We start from the raw sequence: 23,858 nt of genomic DNA on the forward strand, positions 1-23,858 counted from the left end.
TTCCTATGATAGCCTCAAGCCTTCCTAAGGCTTGAGGCTACCTCAATGAACAGTAGGCTCCCACGATAACTATGTGAGGGTGTTGTTCAGGTCCTGGGAATGCAGCACTCCCAGGGAAAAGCCGCTCACAATTGACCATAACATCTGAGGGGTAAAATGTCTATGATCAAGGTTACACATATAATTGCCTACTTCTTTGTGATTGATATTTCATATTGACTACTAAACCTTTTAAATAAGCTGCAAAGTGCTATTTTTTCGTATTAGATGTGTACCCATTCATTACAACGGGGCTGCAAAAAATGCAGATAGCAAACAGTGTGGGTTCCGCATTTGTATGTCCGTCCATCCACATATCCATCCCACAAAAATTGTCCTAATATTGTCCATTTTGCGGATGAGAATAAGCATTTTTACAATGGTGCCCGTTGAAATTGCGAGATGCATATGGCCAGAAACTGGGGGACTCCAGACAGGTGACTTTTTTTTTTAATGAGATACATCTTCCGACCACTGGTGCTGTCAACTCCAAGACGGAACAACGCCTTTAACTTTTTCTCATGATGCAGATTCAATACATCGCAAGATAGCCTGCAATTGTCAACACAACCACTGGGGGTCAGGCATATAGCATATGCATCTCTTGAGCATATATTGCAAAATATATATATTTTTTTATTGGTCATCTTGTGGCACATATATCGGGGTAAGTGGAGATGGGAAGGACAGTAAAGAATGACACTTCTGTGCCAATAATTCAGCAAAATGATAACCTACCTAGCAATCCTCATTTTTATTAAAATCCTTTCCAGCACAGAAACAAAAGTAACAGTTTCTCCAACAGGATCAGGTACCAAAGACATGAATATTTACTGTGCTTCTGTTAAAGGGGATCAGTCAGCTGAACAAGACACCTTAGGCTACTTTCACACCTGCGTTTAGGTGCGGATCCGTCAGGTATCTGCACAGACGGATCCGCACCTATAATGCAAATGCTTAGATCCGTTCAGAATGGATCCGTTTGCATTACCATGAACAAAATCACAATTTACATTGAAAGTCAATGGGGGACGGATCCGTTTGCAAATTGAGCCATACTGTGTCAACTTCAAATGGATCCGTCCCCATTGACTTACATTGTAAGTCTGGACGGATCCGTTTGCCTCCGCACGGCCAGGCGGACACCCGAACGCTGCAAGCAGCGTTCAGGTGTCCGCCTGCTGAGCGGAGCGGAGGACAAACGGTGCCAGACTGATGCATTCTGAGCGGATCCGCATCCACTCAGAATGCATTAGGGCTGGACGGATCCGTTCGGGGCCGCTTGTGAGAGCCTTCAAACGGAACTCACAAGCGGAGCCCCGAACAGAAGTGTGAAAGTAGCCTAAGGTGTCTTGTGTAATGGTAGCACATTAAATAAAGGTTTAGTACTCCAACTAGATGGTGTAGTTTCTGAAGAAACCACAGGATGTTGGTTTGAAAAAGCTAGAGAGATATGCAAAGTCTGTTTAACCTGATTTATTAAAATTTTAACCCAAGTTACCCAATGACTGACTGTGCCAAATTTGAGGACCCTGCCATTTAAGGTCCATTCACATGTCCACAGTGTACTGTGGATCCGCAAATTGCTTCCAATGAAAGTCTATGGCATAAAGTGGGGTCTTTGGGGGCCGCCACATGGGCATGGAGGGTGGGATAGGTAAACAAAGGACAGGCAACCTATTTGGGTATGTGCCGAGCAAGTGTGCAAAGTTTCGTAATTGTACTCCTAAAACTGTAGGAGGAGTAGCGTATAGAAAATAGCTAGATTTTCATTGGCCGTTGCTAGCTCCGCCCACTTTTGGGTGTCCCTAAAAAAATTCACCTGTTTATTCGGGTTGACACCAACAATATGTGGTCTGAGTTTGGGGAGTGCAGCTTTAAAACTCTGCGAGTGTGAGCAATTAGAAAATTTTCCCTGTCAAAGTCAATTGCGAAAAAGGGGTCTTTGCTCGTCCGCCGCAGGGGCACGGAGGGTGGGATTGCTTATTAAAGCACAAGCAATTTACTTCTCTAAAGGTCGAAGAAGTGTGGAAAGTTTGGCGTATGCACCCCCAAAACTGTAGGAGGAATAGCGTATAGAAAAAGGGAAGCAGAGAAGAATAATAACTAGATGGTGTCGTTTCTGAAGAAACCACAGGAAGTTGGCATGAAATCTGATTGGCTGTTTGTGGCTCCACCCACTTTTTGAAAATTTGAACCCAAGTGACCCAATGACTGACTGTGCCAAATTTGAGGACCCTGCCATTAACAATCTAAGAGCGGCGGTAATAAAAATTTTCCCATAAAAATGAATGACTGAAATGTGATTGGCTATTGAAGGCTCCACCCACTTTTCCTAAATTCTAATCACATTTACCCAGTGACCTACGGTGCCATTTTGGCGACTCTGGCTTTCATATTGTAAGAATAACAGCTTTTTACATTTTCTCATTGAAGTCAATAAGGAAAATCTGATTGGAATTATTTGGCTCCACCCACTTAAAATTTTAATTATAGTCAAGTTTGAAGACTCTGCCATTAATAGTGTAAGAATGGCAGCAATTAAAATATTCCTATTGAATAGCACTAGGTAATATTTGATTGGCTGTTTTAAGCTCCGGCCAGTTTTCTGAATTTTAAGCCCAGTCACCCAGTCATGGTCTGTGCTAAGATTGAAGCTTCTGGCTTTAAAACTGTGAGAATGGCAGTATTTGAAAGTTTTACATTGAAGTCAATAGGTGAAATCTGATTGGCAGTTTTAGGCCCCACCCACTTTTCCTAAATTTTGGCCGCAGTCACCTAGTGAGTAATTGTGCTAAGTTCGGAGCACTTGGCATTTAAACGGTGATAATAGCAGCAGTTTATCTGCTTTTCATTAAGGTCAAAGGCTAAAATCTGATTAGCTGTTGTTGCCCCACCCCTTTTTTTCCTAATTTTGAACCACAGTCACCCTTTAAGGTTTGGGAATTATGGCATTTAACATGTAAAAATGGCAGCAGTTTTATTGTTTTCTATTGAAAATCAATGAGTGAAATTTTATTGGTTGTTGGTGGCTCCGCCCACTTTTTCTAACCTTGGAAGTGGAAACACCCAATGACCACATTTGTGATATTTGAGGTCCACGACACCAATAATGTGAGAATGGCAGTATTTTTAATTTTTCCCATTTAAATCAAAGATATTTGATTGCTTGTTTTTGGCCCCGACCACTTTTCAGAATTTTAATCCCAGTCCTCCAGGGACCTTGAAAAAGACTGCAACATCCTATTATTTGATTGTTTCAGCTTATTATTCCATTTTATTATTCTTCTCCGCCCCCCCCTATTTCTATACGCTACTCCTACAGTTTTGAGGTTACAAACGCTAAACTTTCCACACTTCTTCGACTAGGGTTGAGCGAACCCGAACTGTAAAGTTCAGGTTCGTACCAAACTTTAGGATTTTTGGACCCCGGACCCGAACTTTTCAGTAAAAGTTCGGGTTCGGTGTTCGGCGATTTATTGGCACTTTTTGAAAGGCTACAGAGCTGCATCTGATATTGTTAAAACAAGCTTGAAATACTTCAATAATTTTCTGGCTTTGAAAAAACACCCATTTTTGCCAATAACCTCCATCTTGGGCCTCTGCCGCATTAGGCTACTTTCACACTTGCGCTTGATCGGATCCGTTCTGAACGGATCCGATCATATTAATGCAGACGGAGGCTCCGTTCAGTACGGATCCGTCTGCATTAATAACTTAGAAAAATTTCTAAGTCTGAAAGTAGTCTGAGCGGATCCGTTCAGACTTTCAATGTAAAGTCAATGGGGGACGGATCCGCTTGAAGATTGAGCCATATGGTGTCATCTTCAAGCGGATCCGTTCCCATTGACTTACATTGTAAGTCTGAACGGATCCGCTCGCCTCCGCACGGCCAGGCGGACAGCTGAACGCCGCCAGACTGATGCAGTCTGAGCGGATCCGCTCCATTCAGACTGCATCAGGGCTGGACGGAGGCGTTCGGGTCCGCTCGTGAGCTCCTTCAAACGGAGCTCACGAGCGGACCGACGAACGCAAGTGTGAAAGTAGCCTTAGTCAGTGTGCAATTGAAGCTAGAATTGCAGCTATAATTTTCTGGGTTTAAAAAAAACATCCTTTTTGGGCTAAATACACAACCTTACAGCCCTTGCTGCTTCTGTACGTGTGAAATTCAAGCATTATATACAGCAGTCATATTCTGTTAGTAAAAAAGCACCCATTTTGGGCAAAATACTTAATTTGCGGCTTTGTCTGCATCTGTCAGTGTGAATTTCAAGCGTTATATACTGCTGTCATATTCTGTTATTAAAAAAAACACCCTTTTTGGGCAAAGTATTTAATATTGCAGCCTTTGCTGCATCTGTTATTGTTAAAACAAGCTTTAAATACTTCAATAATTTTCTGGGTTTTAAAAACACCCATTTTTTGCAATACCCTCCATCTGAGGCCTTTGCCACATTAGTCAGTGTGCAATTTAAGCTAGAAATACAGCTTTAATTTTCTAAGTTTTAAAAAAACACCCTTTTTGGGCAAAATGCACAATTTTACAGTCCTTACTGCATCTGTACGTGTGAAATTCAAGGATTATATACAGCTGGCATATTCTGTTATATAAAAAAACACCCATTTTGGGCAAAATACTAAATTTGTGGCCTTGTCTGCATCTGTCAGTGTGAAATTCAAGCATTATATACTGCTGTCATATGCTGTTATAAAAAAAATACAGTTTTTAGACAAAGTACTTAATATTGCAGCCTTTGCTGCATCTGTTATTGTTAAAACAAGCTTTAAATACTTCAATAATTTTCTGGGTTTTAAAAAACACTATTTTTTTTGCAATACCCTCCATCTGGGGCCTTTGCCGCATTAGTCAGTGTGCAATTTAACCCCTTAAGGACACAGGGCGTACAGGTACGCCCTTGTGCCCTGGTACTTAAGGACACAGGGCGTACATGTACGCCCTGTGCATTTTCAATCACCGCCGCGCGGCCGGCGGCGATCGGAACCCCGTGCCTGCTCAAATCATTGAGCAGGCACTTGGGGCAAATGCGTCGGGGGGTCCGGTGACCCCCCCATGTATGCGATCGCAGAAAACCGCAGGTCAATTCAGACCTGCGGTTTTCTGCGTTTCCGGGTTATTCGGGTCTCTGAAGACCCAATAACCCGGAACAGGATGGTGATGGTGGTGTGATTTCACTCCACCAATCACCATCCAGCGATCCTGAGTGGTGATGGTGACATCACCACTCAGGATCGCTTTCTGATTGGTCAGGGGGCGGTCCGGTGGCAGATTCAAAAGAGGCAGGCGCCCCTCTCCTCCTCCTTTTGTGTTCCAGCGCCGGAGGAGAGAGGAGCTGCCTGCACGTGTCTGCCACCGCTGCCTGCACCCCGATCTGTGCCCCCCAGGACCCGATCTCTGCCCCCAGCACCCCATCAGGTACATAGGGACAGCTAGGGAAAGTTTGGGATAGGCAGGGAAAAAAAAGGGAAAGGTAGTTTTTTTGACTTTTTATTGCATCACCCCAGTTAGGGTGTCTGGGGTCCACAGCACAGCTGTGTGACCCTAGACCCCCCAGGGGTGCTGCCACTTGCCCCCCTCCCCCTGCCACTTGCCCCCCCCCCCACCTTTTTTGGGGTGCTTTTTTTTTTTTTTTTTTTTTTGAGTTCGCTGACTGTGACCGGCACTTAGCGTCCGGCCACTGTTAGCGCATCGCACACCCCACCGCTGATCAACTTCGGACGGCTGATCAGCAGTTTTGAATTTTTTTTCCTCACTTTTTTGCCCTTTTTTTAGTTAGTTTTATTTATTTTTTCTGTTAGTTTTAGGGTGAGTTCGTGAACACCCGTGCCCCCTCACACACGCACACCAAATAAAGAGTTACACACACGCACATATACACGCAGACACACACTCCCCTATGGCCCGCCGGACGTTCTCGGCCGAGGAGGCATACGCCCAGCTTGCCTCCGAGTCCGAGAGTCCCAGTGAGGATGAGGATGACCCCACATTCCTGTTGTCATCCGCATCCTCCTCATCATCTAGCGATGATGATGAGCCCCCAAGGCGGCGGAGACGCCGCCAGGCGGAGCAAGGGGACCGCCATGTTAGGGACCCTGTGGCCCACACTAGTACGAGCAGCTCTGGGGCTCGTACTGGTTTCCCGGCCCACCAGTTAAATCCACCGGAGCACCCTGCTGGTGAACTTGTCTGGTGTAGCCCAGAGCGATACGAGCCCGTGATTCCTGATTTCGTAGGCCAATCAGGAATCCAGATTTCCACAGTGGGCTACACTGAATATTACTTTTTTTGTCATTTTTTCAGTGACCCACTGGTAAATCTGATGGTGGAGCAGACGAATCTGTACGCCCAACAGTTCGTCGCTCAACACCCGGGCTCCTTTTTGGCCAGGCCCGGTGGCTGGACGCCGGTCAGTGCAGCCGAAATGAGGACATTTTGGGGCCTCGTGCTGCATATGGGCCTGGTCAAGAAACCCAGTGCCAGGCTGTACTGGAGTGGGGACGTCCTATATCAGACCCCACTTTACAGTACGGTTATGACACGCTCCCGGTTTGAGGCCATCAGGAAATGTCTGCATTATTCCGATAATGCAGCATGTCCACCCCGAGGTGATCCTGCCCATGACCGTCTGTACAAGATACGGCCGGTCATCGATCACTTTGGGGCCAAATTCATGGAGGCCTATGTACCTGGAAGGGAGGTCGTGGTTGATGAGTCTCTCATTGCGTTCAAGGGGAGACTCATTTTCCGCCAGTATGTGCCTTCCAAGCGGGCGAGGTATGGCGTGAAGCTATACAAAATTTGTGAGAGTACCTCAGGGTACACTTACAAATTTCGTGTATACGAGGGGCGAGATTCCCGGATTCAACCCCCAGAATGTCCCCCCACTCTGGGTGTTACCGGGAAACTTGTGTGGGACCTTATGCACCCACTGCTGGATAAGGGTTACCACTTGTACGTGGATAACTTTTATACCAGTATCCCCTTGTTCCAGTCCCTTGCCGCCAGATCCACGTCCGCTTGTGGGACCGTGCGGAAAAATCAACGCGGCCTCCCTGCCCACCCCCTCCAGGTACCTATCCCCAGGGGTGAGACCCGTGCCCTTACCACTGGAAACCTGTTGCTGGTCAGGTATAAGGACAAGAGGGATGTCCTTATGCTGTCCACAATTCATGGTAACGGCATCACCCCTGTTCCTGTGCGAGGTACCGCGGCAACGGTCCTCAAGCCCGATTGTATCGTCGCCTACAATCGGTATATGGGAGGAGTTGATCTCTCGGATCAAGTCCTCAAGCCATATAACGCCATGCGCAAAACCCGGGCATGGTACAAAAAAGTTGCGGTCTACTTGGTACAGGTTGCCATGTACAACTCTTTTGTACTATCCTGAAGCGCTGGCAGCACAGGGACATTCCTCCAGTTCTATGAGGCAGTCCTCAAGGCCCTGATCTTTTCGGACCGGGAAAGAGCAGGCCGGAGTACCTCGGGAACTGTAGGCGCCCGGATCGTCCCTGGCCAACACTTTCCAGGTGTGGTCCCCCATACTGGAAAGAAGGGACGAACCCAAAAAAAGTGCAGAGTGTGTCGCAGGAGGGGGATACAGAAGGACACGACTACTCAGTGCGACACATGCCCCGATCATCCGGGCCTCTGCATTGACGGTTGCTTCAGGGAGTATCACACTTCCATGGAGTACTAAATTTATATCCCAATTTAGCACTGACTTTGGATTAAAAAAAATGGTTCTCAGACTTGAGACACCCAAAAAAACTAAAATAATTTATTAAAAGTAGACATAGGTATTGCCGCGTCTGTAATAATCTCCTCTATAAAAATGCCCCATGACCTAACCCCCCAGATTAGCACGGTCCAGAAAAAAAAAAAAAGGTGCAAAAAAAGTTTTTTTTTGTCACCTTACATAATAAAAAGTTTAATAGCAAGCGATCAAAAAGTCATATAGCCCCCAAATTAGTGCCAATAAAACCGTCATCTCATCCCGCAAAAAATGAGCCCCCACATAAGATAATCAGATAAAAAAAAAATAGAAAATGACTCTTAGACTTTAGAGATACAAAAAATTTTTTAGGGTATCAAAAAGGATAATATAGTCTAAAACCTAAATAATTGTAAAAAAAAGTTGACTTATTAGGTATCGCCACGTCCGTAAGAATCTCCTCTATAAAAATACCCCATGACCCAACCCCCAGATTAACACAGTAAAAAAAAAAAAAAAAAATAGGTGCAAAAAAATTTTTTTTTTGTCACCTTACATAACAAAAAGTTTAATAGCAAGCGATCAAAAAGTCATATAGCCCCCAAAATAGTGCCAATAAAACCGTCCGCTCATCCCGCAAAAAATGAGCCCCCACATAAGATAATTGGCTAAAAGAAAATAAAAAAAATGACACTTAGACTTTAGAGATACCCAAAAAAAAAAGTTGTATCAAAAAGATAATATAGTCAAAAACCTAAATAATTGTAAAAAAAAGTAGACTTATTAGATATTGCCGCGTCCGTAAGAATCTCCTCTATAACAATATCCCATGACCTAACTACCCAGATTAACACGGTTAAAAAAAAAACAAAAAAACGGTGCCAAAACCGCTATTTTTGGCACTTTTCCATTTCAGTCCGTTTTTTCCGGTAACAAAACAAGGGTTAACAACCAAACAAAAGTTAAAATTTATTACCCTGATACTGCAGTTTACAGAAACGCCACATTTGTGGTCATAAACTGCTGTATCCGTAAAAGGGAGGCTGCAAAAGGAAAGGACCGACATGGTTTCTGGAAGGCCGATTTTGATGGCCTTTTTTATTGACACCATATCCCTTTTGAAGCCCCCCTGATGCCCCCCTAGAGTAAAAACTCCCTAAAATTGACCCCATCTAAGAAACTACACCCCTCAAGGTATTCAAAAATGATTATACAAACTTTATTAACCCTTTAGGTGTTCCTCAACAGTTAATGGCAAATGGAGATGAAATATCAGAATTTCAATTTTTGGTAACCTTACCTCACAAAAATGTAATATAGAGCAACCAAAAATTATATTTACCCTAAAAATACTCCCCCAAAAAATGCCACCTTATCCCATAGTTTCCAAAATGGGGTCACTTTTAGGGAGTTTCTACTCCAGGGGTGCATCAGGGGGGTTGAAACAGGACACGGTGTAAATAAACCGGTCCATAAAAATCAGCCCTCCAAAAACCAAACGGCGCACCTTTCACTCTACGCCCCGCTGTGTGGCCGTACAGTAGTGTACGGCCACATATTGGGTGTTTCTGTAAACGGCAGAGTCAGGGTAATAAAGATACAGTCTTGTTTGGCTGTTAACCCTTGCTTTGTTAGTAGAAAACATGGGTTAAAATGGAAAATAAGGCAAAAAAATGAAATTTTCCAATTTCATCCCCATTTGCCAATAACTCTTGTGCAACACCTAAAGGGTTAACGACGTATGTAAAATCAGTTTTGAATACCTTGAGGGGTGTAGTTTCTTAGATGGGGTCACTTTTAGGGAGTTTCGACTCCAGGGGTGCATCAGGGGGGTTGAAACAGGACACGGTGTAAATAAACCGGTCCATAAAAATCAGCCCTCCAAAAACCAAACGGCGCACCTTTCAATCTACGCCCCGCTGTGTGGCCGTACAGTAGTGTACGGCCACATATTGGGTGTTTCTGTAAACGGCAGAGTCAGGGTAATAAAGATACAGTCTTGTTTGGCTGTTAACCCTTGCTTTGTTAGTAGAAAACATGGGTTAAAATGGAAAATAAGGCAAAAAAATGAAATTTTCCAATTTCATCCCCATTTGCCAATAACTCTTGTGCAACACCTAAAGGGTTAACGACGTATGTAAAATCAGTTTTGAATACCTTGAGGGGTGTAGTTTCTTAGATGGGGTCACTTTTAGGGAGTTTCGACTCCAGGGGTGCATCAGGGGGGTTGAAACAGGACACGGTGTAAATAAACCAGTCCATAAAAATCAGCCCTCCAAAAACCAAACGGCACACCTTTCACTCTACGCCCCGCTGTGTGGCCGTACAGTAGTGTACGGCCACATATTGGGTATTTCTGTAAACGGCAGAGTCAGGGTAATAAAGATACAGTCTTGTTTGGCTGTTAACCCTTGCTTTGTTAGTGGAAAACATGGGTTAAAATGGAAAATAAGGCAAAAAAATGAAATTTTCAAATTTCATCCCTATTTGCCAATAACTCTTGTGCAACACCTAAAGGGTTAACGACGTATGTAAAACCAGTTTTGAATACCTTGAGGGGTGTAGTTTCTTAGATGGGGTCACTTTTAGGGAGTTTCTACTCCAGGGGTGCATCAGGGGGCTTCAAATGGGACATGGTGTAAATAAACCAGTCCATAAAAATCAGCCCTCCAAAAACTAAACGGCGCACCTTTCACTCTATGCCCCGCTGTGTGGCCGTACAGTAGTTTACGGCCACATATTGGGTGTTTCTGTAAACGGCAGAGTCAGGGTAATAAAGATACAGTCTTGTTTGGCTGTTAACCCTTGCTTTGTTAGTGGAAAAAATGGGTTAAAATAAAAAATTTGACAAAAAAAGAAATTCTCAAATTTCATCCCCATTTGCCAATAACTCTTGTGCAACACCTAAAGGGTTAACAACGTATGTAAAATCAGTTTTGAATACCTTGAGGGGTGTAGTTTCTTAGATGGGGTCATTTTTGGGTGGTTTCTATTATGTAAGCCTCGCAAAGTGACTTCAGACCTGAACTGGTCCCTAAAAATGTAGTTTTTGTAAATTGCTGAAAAATTTCAAGATTTGCTTCTAAACTTCTAAGCCTTATAACATCCCCAAAAAATAAAATATCATTCCCAAAACAATTCAAACATAAAGTAGACATATGGGGAATGTAAAGTCATCACAATTTTTGGGGGTATTACTATGTATTACAGAAGTAGAGAAACTGAAACTTTGAAATTTGCTAATTTTTCCAAAAATTTGTTAAATTAGGTATTTTTTGGTGCAAAAAAAATATTTTTTTGACTTCATTTCACCAGTGTCATGAAGTACAATATGTGACGAAAAAACAATCTCAGAACGGCCTGGATAAGTCAAAGCGTTTTAAAGTTATGAGCACTTAAAGTGACACTGGTCAGATTTGCAAAAAATGGCCTGGTCCTAAGGTGTAAAAAGGCTGTGTCCCTAAGGGGTTAAGCTAGAAATACGGCTATAATTTTCTGGGATTTAAAAAAACACCCTTTTTGAGCAAAATATACAATTTTACAGCCCTTGCTGCATCTGTACGTGTGAAATTCAAGCGTTATATACTGCTGTCATATTCTGTTATTCAAAAAACACCCATTTTGTGCAAAATACTTAATATAGCAGCCTTTGCTGCATCTGTGATTGTTAAAAACAAGCTTGAAATACTTCAATAATTTTCTGGCTTTGAAAAAACACACATTTTTGGCAATACCCTCCATCTGGGGCCTCTGCCGCATTAGTCAGTGTGTAATTTAAGCTAGAAATACAGCTATTATTTTCTGGGTTTTAAGAAAACACCCATTTAGGGCAAAATACTTAATTTGCAGCCTTGTCTGCATGTGTACGTGTGAGATACACCCTTTAGATACTGTTGTGCTACTCTGGTATTAAAATAACACCCATTTAGGGCAAAAATCTTAATCTTGCAGCCTTTGCTGCATTTCTCATTGTGAGCTACACCCTTTACATACTGTTGTGCTATTATGGTGTTAAATAAACACCCATTTTGGGCAAAAATCTTAATTTGCAGCATTTGCTGCATCTGTCATTGTGAGATACATGTGTTAGATACTGTTTTTCTATTCTGTTATTATAAAAACACACATTTTGGGCAAGATCCTAAATTTGAGAAATACGAGGAGAGCGTTAAATAAGGCACGTGGCTTCGGTCGTGGTGCTGCTGGTGGAGCTGGTGGAGCTGTTGCAGGGAGAGGACGTGATCGATCTCTGCCAGCTACACGCACAAGTAAAACACCTTCCTCAGGCGCGAGTAGGCGACAGAACCTTCAGCGGTATTTGGTCGGGCCTAATGCGGCTCTACGAATGGTGAGGCCAGAACAAGTACAGGCGATAGTAGATTGGGTTGCTGACAGGGCCTCCAGTTCCTTCACATTGTCTCCCACCCAGTCTCCTGCTGAAAGATCAGAGTTGGCACCTGCAGTCAATGTCCATCAGTCTTTCACCTGACCCCCTTGCAAATCAGCCAAGCAGTCTGAGCCCCAAGTCATGCAGCAGTCTCTTATGCTTTTTTATGACTCTGCTAGCAGGGTTATCCAGGGCCATCCACCTAGCCTTGCCCCAGAAGTGGAAGAGATTGAGTGCACCGATGCCCAACAACTTATGCTTCAAGATGAGTACATGGGAGGACCATCGCAGCACATCTCGGATGATGATGAAACACAGGTGCCAACTGCTGTGGCTTTTGAAAGTGAGCAGACCGACAAGGAGGGCAGGGGTGAAGACTGGGTGGAAGATGATGTGGAGAACGATGAGATCCTCGACCCCACATAGAATCAAGGTCATGGGAGTAACCTGTGTAGTTCGGAGGAAGAGGCGGTTGTTGCACAGAGCCACCAGCATAGCAGAAGAGGGAGCAGGGTGCAAAAGTGGAGCGGCTGTCTCCTAGACAGTATGCCTGCTACTGCCCACCTCAGCAAGGGACCGAGCACACCAAAGCCAGCTCCAAGGAGTTCCCTGGCGTGGCAGTTCTTCAGACAATGTGCAGACATCAAGACACAAGTGGTTTTCACGCTGTGCAATCAGAGCCTGAAGCGAGGCATAAACATTCTCAACCTGAGCACAACCTGCATGACCAGGCATCTAAGTGCAAAGCATGAGCTGCAGTGGAGTAGACACCTCAAATACCAAGAAAGGTCTCTGGCGCCTCCTGCTTCCTCTTCTGCTGCAGTCTCGGCCTCTTCATCTACCTTTATAGTGACAGTGCCACCTGCCACCCCGCAAGCAGAGGATCTACCAGCAACACTACCATCTAGGTCACCAAGCATCTCCACAATGTCCCACAGAAGCGTTGAGCTCTCCTTCTCCCAAACACTGGAGGAAGTATCCACCCGCAATCCCTGAATGCCAGCATTTCAAAATTACTGGCCTTTGAAATGCTGTCATTCCGTATGGTGGAGACGGAGAGTTTTAAAAGCCTTATGGCGGTGGCTGTCCCACAGTACATCATGCCCAGTCGCCACTACTTTTCCAGGCATGCCATCTCTTAACTACATATCCAAGTGGGGGACAAAATCAGATGTGCACTGTGCAATGCCATCTGTGGCAAGGTGCACCTCACTACTGATACGTGGACAAGTAAGCAAGGTCAGGGACGTTATATCTCCATAACAGCACACTGGGTAAATGCAGTGGCGGCTGGAACTGAGGCGGATAGCAGTTTGGCACATGCCTTTCCACCACCGAGGATTGCACGGCGCTTCAGTTCACCTCCTGTTGCTTCCTCCTCCTACTCCACTTCCTCATCCTCTACGGGCTCCTCATCCGGTCAGCGTAACACCTTCAGCACAGCCAGGGGTAAACAACAGCAGGCAGTTTTAAAATGTATCTGTTTGGGGGACAACCCCCACACAGTGCAAGAGCTATGGACGGGCCTTGAACAACAGACCGATGACTGGTTGGTGCCAGTGAGCCTCAAGCCCCGCCTGTGGTGTGCAATAATGGGCAAAATCTCGTAGCAGCTCTGGGACTAGCCGGTTTGACACACATCCCTTGCTTGGCGCATGTACTGAATTTGGTGGTGCAGAGATTCCTTAAAAATTACCCCGATATGTCAGAGCTGCTGCATAAAGTGCGGGCCATCTGTGCGCGCTTTCAGCGTTCTCACCATGTTGCTGCTCGCCTATCAGCGCTTCAGTGTAACTTCAACCTTCCTGCTCACTGCCTCATATGCGACATGCCCACAAGGTGGAACTCCACCTTGCACATGCTGGCCAGACTGGGCGAGCAGCAGCAGGCGATAGTGGAGTTTAAGCTACAGCATGCACGGGTGAGTCGCTCTGCTGAACAGCACCACTTCACCACCAATGACTGGGTCTCCATGTGAGACCTGTGTTCCTTGTTGCGCTGCTTTGAGTACTCCACCAACATGGCCAGTGCTGATAACGCCGTTCTCAGCGTTACTACCCCACTTCTTCTCCTTGAAAAAACGCTGCTGGCGATGATGGAAGAGGATGTGGCACAGGAGGAGGAGGAGGAAGAGCGATCATTTCATAGGGTTTCCGGCCAGTCATTCACAAGTGGCTCCAAGGGTGGGTTCCTGCACCCGAAAAAACCGGGAACTCAATTGTCCAGCCAGGGCACAGTTCTGGAGGATGACAAGGTGGAGAAAGAGGATAAGGAGGAGGAGATGGAAGATGAGGAACCATGTTCACAGCAGGGTGGCACCCAGACCAGCTCATCACTGGTGCGTGGCTGGGGGGATACAGACGATACAGACGATACACCTCCCACAGAGGACAGCTTTTCATTGCCTGTTGGCAGCCCGGCACACATGAGCAATTACATGCTGCAGTGTCTCCGCAATGACCGCCGAGTTGCCCACATTCTAACTTGTGCTTATTACTGGGTGGCTACACTTCTGGATCCCCGTTACCAGGCCAATGTACCGTCTTTAATTCCCTCACTGGAGTGTGATCATAAGGATGCTCCAGTATAAGCGCACGCTGGTAGACACGCTGCTGGTGGCATTCCCACCTGACAGCGGGGGCACAGTGGAACCACAAGGCGAAGGCAGAGGAGGAGGAAGAGGTCGCCAACGCAGCTGGGACACCACCAGCACCTCAGAAGGCAGGTTTGAATGCCCGAAATGTTGAAAAGCTTTGTCAGCAGGCCACAACAACCAGCACCACCAGCTGATATGGAACGTCTTAGCAGGAGGCAGCATTTCAGCAACATGGTGGAGCAGTATGTGCGTACACGCCTAAACATACTGAATGATGGGTCTGCCCCCTTCAACTTCTGGGTCTCCAAATTGGGCACATGGCCTGGGCTTGCCCTTTATGCCTTGGAGGTGCTGGCCTGCCCTGCAGCCAGTGTATTATCTGAACGTGTGTTTAGCACGGCAGGGGGCGTTATCACAGACAAGCGCAGCCGCCATTAAAATAAACCAGGCATGGATCCCGCAGGACTTCTCTGTACATTGTGCAGAATAGACATGTATACTGGCCTTACCCAGCCATTGTTATACTACAGCTCAATTGCTCATTCTTGTATTTTGGATATTTCAAACTTTTAGAGTGTACCCTAATAAAAAAAAAATATAATTAAACCAAAAAACAGTTTGGGCTATCTCGTCCTTCCCCACCGTCTCTTCCATCTACACCACTACGTCCACCGCCTCCGCAAACTCCTACTCCAAATGAACCTCCACCTCATAAATCAATTTTTTTTTAAACGTATTTTATTTTATGTCATTTCACTAAAATAAACTAATTATTTGTCTAATAACCCATGTTATACCTAGTAGACAGGTAAAAAAAAATCACTAATTTGTCTGTTACATTTTCTGGTGAAATTCACCAATTTTTGGGTGTCATATACCACTGCTATACCTAGTAGACAGGTAAAAAAAAAATCACTAATTTGTCTGTTACATTTTTGAGTGAAATTCACAAATTTTTGGCTGTGATATACCCCTGCTCTACCTAGTTGACAGCTTAATAATTTTCACACATTTTTCTATTACATTTTTGGGTGACATTCAGCAATTTTTGGCTGTGATAGACCCCTGCTTTACCTAGTAGACAGGTTAATACATTTTACAAATTTTTCTGTTATATTCTTGGGTGACATTTTACAATTTTTGACGTGAATTAACCCCTGGGACCGAAATATTAAAAAATAATCTGTTCCATTGGTGAGTGACATTAACCCATTTCTGGCGATGAAAAATCCCTGCTCTGCATATGTGACGGACTTAAATTTCTAAAATTCGTCTTTAATTGGCCCTTTCCTTCGATCCTTCTGCTTTAATAACTTGTCCCACATTTCCGCTTCATCCAATTGCAGCCATTGACCTCCCTTGGATGAGGTCTCGCTTTCTCACGCTCCCTCTCCGGCATGGAACCCTGATTCGCCGATAACCGTGATCAACATGGTAGGCTCAGAAAAGAACATTGAAAGTTGATAGAGAAGATATCCAAATGGATGGTGGACGTCACAGGGACATGCGATCAGGTAGAAGTCTAAAGTCAACAAAACGGCAGCAGGGCCTCTCCTGGCTAACGTTTCCAAATCCAAAATACCCCAGTGACATTCCCTGTAATTTTTAATTAATCATTCCAATAACAGTGCATCTTAAGAGTCCTGTATTGTTATTTATCGTCACTACCTCCCCGATTCTGGAGTGGGTAATTGCCGCGTGCCCCCTCCTTAACTTGGAATCTTCTGCTTCAATACTTTATCCCACATTTCCGCTCGATTACATTTAATTTCATCCATTGACCTCCCTTGGATGTGCTATCCCTTTCTCACGCTCCCTCTCCCCGCCACCCGTGATCACCATGGTAGGCGCATAAACCTCCTCCTCCACCGCCACATCCACCCCCTCCACAACCTCATACTCCACATGTATTTTTACATATTTTATGTTATTTAAAGTCATTTCCCTATCCACAATTGTTTTCAGAGCACTTGCCATGCTCTTAACCACATTTTACTGGCATTTGCACCCCTCTAGCCCTTTCCATGACATTTTTACAGCCATTTTAGTGCTCAAAAGTTCGGGTCCCCATTGACTTCAATAGGGTCCGGGTTGGGGTCAATTTCGGGTCCCGAACTTGAACTTTTTTGTAAAGTTCGGCCGAACCCGTTGAACCTGAACATCCAGGTGTCCGCTCAACTCTATCTTCGTCCTTTAGTGAGGTAAGTTGCTTGTGCTTTAATAAGCGATCCTACCCTCCTGGCCCCTGCAGCGGCCTCCCCGAAGACCCCACTTTTTGTCATAGACTTTCATTGGAAAATTGTAAACTTTTGCCACTTGTATAGCTTTTAAGTAAAACTCACCAAACTTGGGTCACTTAGTCATGGGGTCAACCTGAAAATTTCTGTCACATTTTGGGGACTCTAAAAAGTGTGCGGAACCACAAACAACCAATCAGATTTTCCCTATTGACTTCAATGAGAAAATTTAAATTGCTGTCATTCTCACAGTATTTAACCCAGAGTACCCAAACTTGGCACCGTGGGTCACTGTATTTAAAGTTATGAAAAGTGGGCAGAGTCTGCAACGGCTAATCAAATTTCAGTAATTTGTTTAAATGGGAAAATGTAAAACTGACGCTGCTCTTAGACTGTTAAAGGCAGGGTCCTCAAACTTGGCACAGTTGGTCACTGGAGGACTGGGATTAAAATTCTGAAAAGTGGGTGGGGCCAAAACAACCAATCAGATTTATTTGATTGATTTAAATGGGAAAAACAAAAAATGCTGCCATTCTCACATTATTGATGTCATGGACCTCAAATATCACATTAGGTCATTGGGTGTTTCCACTTCCAAGTTAGAAAAAGTAGGCAGAGCCACCAACAACCAATCAAATTTCACTCATTGATTTTCAATAGAAAACAATAAAACTGCTGCCATTTTTACACGTTAAATGCCATAATTCCCAAACCTTCAAGTATTAGTCACTAGGTGACTTTGGTTCACAATCAGGAAAAAAATGGGGGGGGCAACAACAGCCAATCAGATTTCAGCCTTTGACCTCAATGAAAAGCAGATAAACTGCTGCTATTATCACAGTTTAAATGGCAACTGTCCCAAACTTAGCACAATTACTCACTGGATGACTGCCGTAAAAATTTAGGTAAAGTGGGTGGAGCCTAAAACTGCCAATCAGATTTCACCTATTGACTTCAATGTAAAACTTTCAAATACTGCCATTCTCACAGTTTTAAAGCCAGAGGCCCCAATCTTGGCACAGGCCATGACGGGGTGACTGGGCTTAAAATTTAGAAAACTGGGCGGAGCTTAAAACAGCCAATCAAATATTATCTAGTGCTATTCAATGGGAATATTTAAATTGCTGCCATTCTTACACTGCTAATGGCAGGGTCTTCAAACTTGGTACATTCGTTTACTTGGTGACGGGAATTCAAATTTAAAAGGTGGGCAGAGCCACAAACAACCAATCAGATTTTCCCTATTGACTTCAATGAGAAAATGTAAAAAACTGTTTGTCTTATTATATAAAAGCCAGAGTTCCCAAACTGGCACCATTGGTCACCGCGTGAGTGTGGTTAGAATTTAGGGAAAGTGGGTGGAGACTTTAACAACCAATCACATTTCAGCCATTCATTTTATAGGAGAAAATTTTAATTACTGCCACTTTTTGACTGTTATAGGAAGGGTCCTCAAATTTGGCACAGTCAGTCATTAGGTGAGTTGGGTTAAATTTTTAAAAAGTGGTTAGAGCCACAAACAGCTAACATCCTGTGGTTTCTTCAGAAATGACACTATCTAGTTACTACTATTGATTCATTTTTATCGGTGGTTGACTTGATATAATTGGTTGTTCACCAACTGGGGGAAACTGAACATATTGAAGCTCAGGGATATCTCTACCGCTCAGCTCAGTGTGGATTTTAATTGCTTATAACTTTTGTCTGTGCGTTTCCTGAAGTCTATAGAAGCGAGTGAAGTGTTTTTTTTTTAAGTCTATAGTAAAAAGATGTATTTTTTTTTCTTTTTTAGTGATGAGATGCAGTCTTTGGTGCATGTTTTTTTTGCTCATGTTTTGATAAATATATGCTGATTTGTGCATACACGAGTGTTGCCCACTTATTACATTCTGAGCACTATTAAAAATTATATGACACTTCCAAATTAATGTAATCTGTCTATCTATCTAAAAAACTAAAATAAGGCAGCATTTCTAAGAACAGTTAAGATGGGTGCTGGAGCGATTTTAGTTTTTGGGATTATCCATTGGACCTACGGCCTATGGTCTGGGAGGGATTACATCAATTTTCTTCATCTCTGACAGTGCTGCTGTGTTTTCATTTTTTCTCTTACTGTATCTATCTATCTATCTATCTATCTATCTATCTATATATCTATCCAATATCTATCTATTTGTGATGCATTCTTGGCAATAATGGGTTAAGGCCTCATGCACACGACTATACATATTTTGCAGCCCATATGGTGTCAGTGTTGTATCTCTTAATTTTGCAGACCCATTGACCTAAAGCAGGCATCCTCAAACTGCGGCCCTCCAGCTGTTGCAAAACTACAACTCCCAGCATACATGCCCGAACAGCCTACAGATATCAGTCTACAGCAGGGCATTGTGGGAGGTGTAGTTTTACAACAGCTGGAGGGCCGCAGTTTGAGGATGCCTGACCTAAAGTATAGGACATGATATGTTCTTTTGTGGAACAGATATATGGATGGGAAGGCATACGGATCATATTAGTGTCTGTTCCGCACATCGAATGTCTATTTGGCAGATATGCAATTTGCATAACGCAAAATGGATACAGTCATGTATAGTGATGAGCAGCATAGGCAATATTAGTTTTCACAATATATTTTGCAAATTTTTGGCCTAATCTGAATACATTCGCAAATTCTTGAATTCGTGATCTCCAATCATTATTTTCTTGATTGCTAAAATTGGCAATGTAATATGCTCGTATTGCACACGCAATACAGGTGTGGCTCACTTTTTCTACATTTTTCAAGCTTCTAGAAGTTTCCTGAGACTGGAGAAAATGCACAGTAATTCCTATCACACTAACTAACACCCTACACTCCTACACTGGAACCTATGAGCTACACTATATCCCTATCTAACTTACACTGACTATCTCCCACTAACTATCTGTATTATATATATGAGCTAAATAACTATCTAATGTAATTGGATAAGGAATGGGATCCAGATGAAAGCATAGAGCACAGCAATGACACTGCTCTCTCTCTCAGAACTGCAAAAAACAGCAGAAAATGGCTGCTGGGAAGGTTCTTATATAGTAAGGGGTAGGCAACTTTCCTATTGGTTGCTAGGGATGTTGGTAAGCTCAGACAAAGATATTGTAGCCGTCTCATTGGTCCAGAAGAAGCAGGAGGGTACTAACGAAAAAAAAATCTAGAATATTTGCGATTACGAAGATATAGCACTATATTCTAAATCTTTGTGAATTCTCGAAGTGCCGATATTTGCGATAAAAATTTGCGATTAGAATATTCGCGATCAATACTAGTCATGTATATGAGGCTTAAAGGGGTGTTCAGAGCTTAACCCAGACATACCCACAATTTCACCTAGACAGCCCCCCTAAATATGAGTATCAGAGAATTTCATGCGTGATTCAGCGCAGGGCAAAGGCATTTTATGGCGTTCCGGTGACGTACTGGGCTCTCCATAGTATAAGCAACTTAAAGGGGTTGTCCTGGTTGCCTGAAAAGCTCAGATGCTCTTCCTTGCACTGTGCAGGATCACATAGGGCAAGGGCTTTTTTGTTTATAATAAAACACTGCTGGGTAGAGGTTTCCGTCCAGCAGTGAGCCTGCTGACGTCACAGGCACTGACATGCGGGCTTTAGCACTGCACTAGCCTGTAAAACGGCTAGGGAAGCGCTAAAGCCGGCACATAAGAGCCAGTGATGTCACCGGGAACAATGCTGGGCTGAAGCCTCTTCCCACTAGTGCCGGATCGGAGCATTTCAGGCAACCAGGACAACCCCTTTAAGTCGCTTATGATTCAGTGTTCTGGAACTACACTTTACTAACAGTAGTTGGAGTAAAGCAAGCATCCTGAATAGGCCTAGTACCATGTGTCTATACACAGTACATGATCTAATATTTTAACATGTACTGATGCATTCATTAAGCACAATACTTTTATGTAACATGTAAATGCACTTATAGTTTTCATTATCTCATAATAATATTTCAAATCAATCTTTTCTAGAATCAAATATCAGAAGAGTTGTGAACCGAGGCTATGTTTGTGCTCTGTTGCGGTTTTATCAAGACTGGCACAGGAGTGACTCTGCCAACCACTACATGCCCATTCGTAGAGGCTTGTTGCGATGTCTCAAACATATAACTAATGTTCGTTCTGGAAGAGAAGCATTTCATCAAGCCAATGGGATGGAAATCCTCTACACCACAGCACAGGTAGAATTATACTGTTGATACAAATTGAATCAGTTCACCTCCATCCACTATGTTGGTGCACAAACACAGCTGGCTCCCAGTTGATATATGGAAAATAGAAGTTTGTTCAGCACTCAAATAAAATCCATACTTTTTAGTCTTGAAACATATAGAAAAATGTTAAATCAATTTTGCTTATGAGTTTCTGATGGACACCCACCATTAGTCATAGCATGGCCGCCCTAAACATTGGAACACAACTGGTCGACTGTCCCTCCTTAAAGGTTATGTACACCTTTGGGGGCAATTTTTTTATTATTGCATTGTACTTATTTTGAGCTAAAAATCATTTTTTCAATTGGTCTTTATTAAAAAAAATATATGGAGTTCTTTTTTCTGTACATAGCTGAGATGCTCTAGTAGCAACCTCAGGTTTTCTCTCTTTTCCGTCGGTTTGGGAGCTGATGGCTCCTTATTTCTGATCTCTGACCTTATAAACACATTATAGCTCTATTCTTATCTTACTGATAAAAATGTTACTTAAATAAGTGTTTATGACCTTTTAGTAAATTGGAGAGAAGGTTTATTAGATGGCCAGCACAAAGTGAAAGTACCAGTAATAGTTAGAAAAACAGTTAACCCTTTGCGACAGAATGGCTCAATATTTTTTTATAAAGGCCAATTGAAAATATGATTTGTAGCCAAAAATAAAAAAAATGCAATCATGAACCAAAATTGCCTCAGAAGGTGTACATTGCCGTTAACTAAGTGCAGGGGCTGATAAGGGACACAACCAAGGATAAAACAACAAAGTGACAGCCAGGCACACGAGACCAAAAACAAAAATAGAATAAGACAGACAGAGTCAAAACCAGGAAAATGCAAACAGTGCCAAATCGAAATACAGGGTACAATACAATACCAAGCTGAGGTCAAACACGAGCAGTCCAATAAGGGTCCAAATATGTTGAGCATGAGCATATCCAAAACCCAAGCCAAAGTCAAACCAGCAAACCAATAAAGCCAAATCAGAGTCCAAAATCAGGGCTAGAGGAACAGCCAAGGTCAGAAGACAAGGTCCAGAAAATGAATAAGGAAAATGATGTTGAGGTAAGTAACACTATTCATAGGCAATCTGCTCTCCCTGGTCACGTGACGTGCCCGACATCACAGGACCAGTGACGTCAGCGTGTCTGACGTGGGTGCACTCGTTCTAATTGACCAGTGCTCCCTCACAGGGAGAACCGACCATCTCCCTGGCAACTGGACACCGGCAGCACTGCGGAGGACCACGTCTGCCGTTGCCGAACGTCACAGCAGCATTGGGTGGGTCAAGTGTTGGGTTTACTGATTTAATGTGAATACTTTTACATATTACCCTCTTCACTGTCTGCAGCCAATTTTGCTATGTGACTTCCAAAATCACCTACATTTGACTTCTGACCCACTTTTACCACAGCTGTGCTTTTTTTAAAACTGTGATCACAATTGCGTGTGCATGCACAATTTTGCCACGATTTTCGGCATGGAGTAGCAATGCACCATCCCTCATACCATTCAGAGTAATTTCAAAGTTTGCAGGCTTTATAAACCAGTGTGCAGTATGACTTTTTTATCTCTCTTCTTTGAAATCTAGATATTATTACTGTGCAGTAAAGTCCTACAGAGTTTGATCTATTAGAGTAGATTACAATCTGTTACAGAGCAATATATTGAAGTAAAAACTGATTTTTGCTTGATAATTCCACCATATATATTAAATTTTCACAGCGTTATGTTACTGACAAATCTATTTATAAGGCTTAGTTAACATCTGTGTTGAAAAACCATAGCATGGCATGCAGCAAAATGACAGACACCATGATGGAACAAAGTCAGTAGGGTCCATGGGGCACTGTTGGTGCCTCTCATATGATGGATCAGACACCCCATCAATTTTAGTTGTCTTCTTCTATGATGGATCAGAAAACCGTAAATGTCAATGCATATGTGAACTTAGCCTAAAGAAGTCATTTCAATTTTATATGTGTTCTTGTGAACTCACTACATTATTCTAAATAACATTGCCTATAAAAAGGTTTTAAACAGGTTTTCAGCTAGGAATGTCATGTTACGATTAGGGTTGAGCGAACACGAACATTTCAGTAAAAGTTTGGGTTCGAGTTCGGTGTTCGGCTATTTAATGGCGCGTGTTGAAAAGCTGCTGTGAAGTACCCCTGTGCTGAATATCTGACAGGGAAAATCTATTCATTAAATACATCTGTTAGATTCCAGGGGGACAAATTCTCTTTTTTTGGCGGTCAAGTACCCCTGCGGCCTGCAGTGCATACCTGGCAGTGAGAATAATTCAATTACATTAGTCTGTCACATATATGTGTCAACTAAAGCAATTTTTTTTTCTCTTTCTGACATCGGCACTGCATTTCTGACAGTCAAATAAAACCAATCAATACTGCTGTTACATTGTTGGTTGACAAATTCCCATTTTCTGTGCTAGAAAGTATTTTTTTTGGCCTGCGCTGCATTTCTGACAGTCCAATAAAACCGTTAAATACTGCTGTTACATTGCTGTTTGACAAATTCAAAATTTTCTGCTATATAGTACATTTGCGGCCTGCGCATCATTTCTGGCAGTCCAATAAGACCAGTAAATACTGCTGTTACA

General features: G+C 43.3%; 1 protein-coding gene across 1 annotated transcript in view; it reads left to right on the top strand.

Annotated features, from left to right (window-relative positions):
• Positions 1–23,858, top strand: part of AGBL1 (AGBL carboxypeptidase 1) — a 1,106,789-nt gene that overhangs the window by 160,339 nt on the left and 922,592 nt on the right. Inside the window, exon 7 of the mRNA XM_044279459.1 lies at positions 21,006–21,214. Within this exon, the coding sequence (XP_044135394.1) occupies positions 21,006–21,214 (209 nt within the window). The remainder of the gene's footprint in view (positions 1–21,005; positions 21,215–23,858) is intronic.

Source organism: Bufo gargarizans, chromosome 2 (assembly GCF_014858855.1).
Source record: "Bufo gargarizans isolate SCDJY-AF-19 chromosome 2, ASM1485885v1, whole genome shotgun sequence".
Lineage (NCBI taxonomy): Eukaryota > Metazoa > Chordata > Amphibia > Anura > Bufonidae > Bufo > Bufo gargarizans.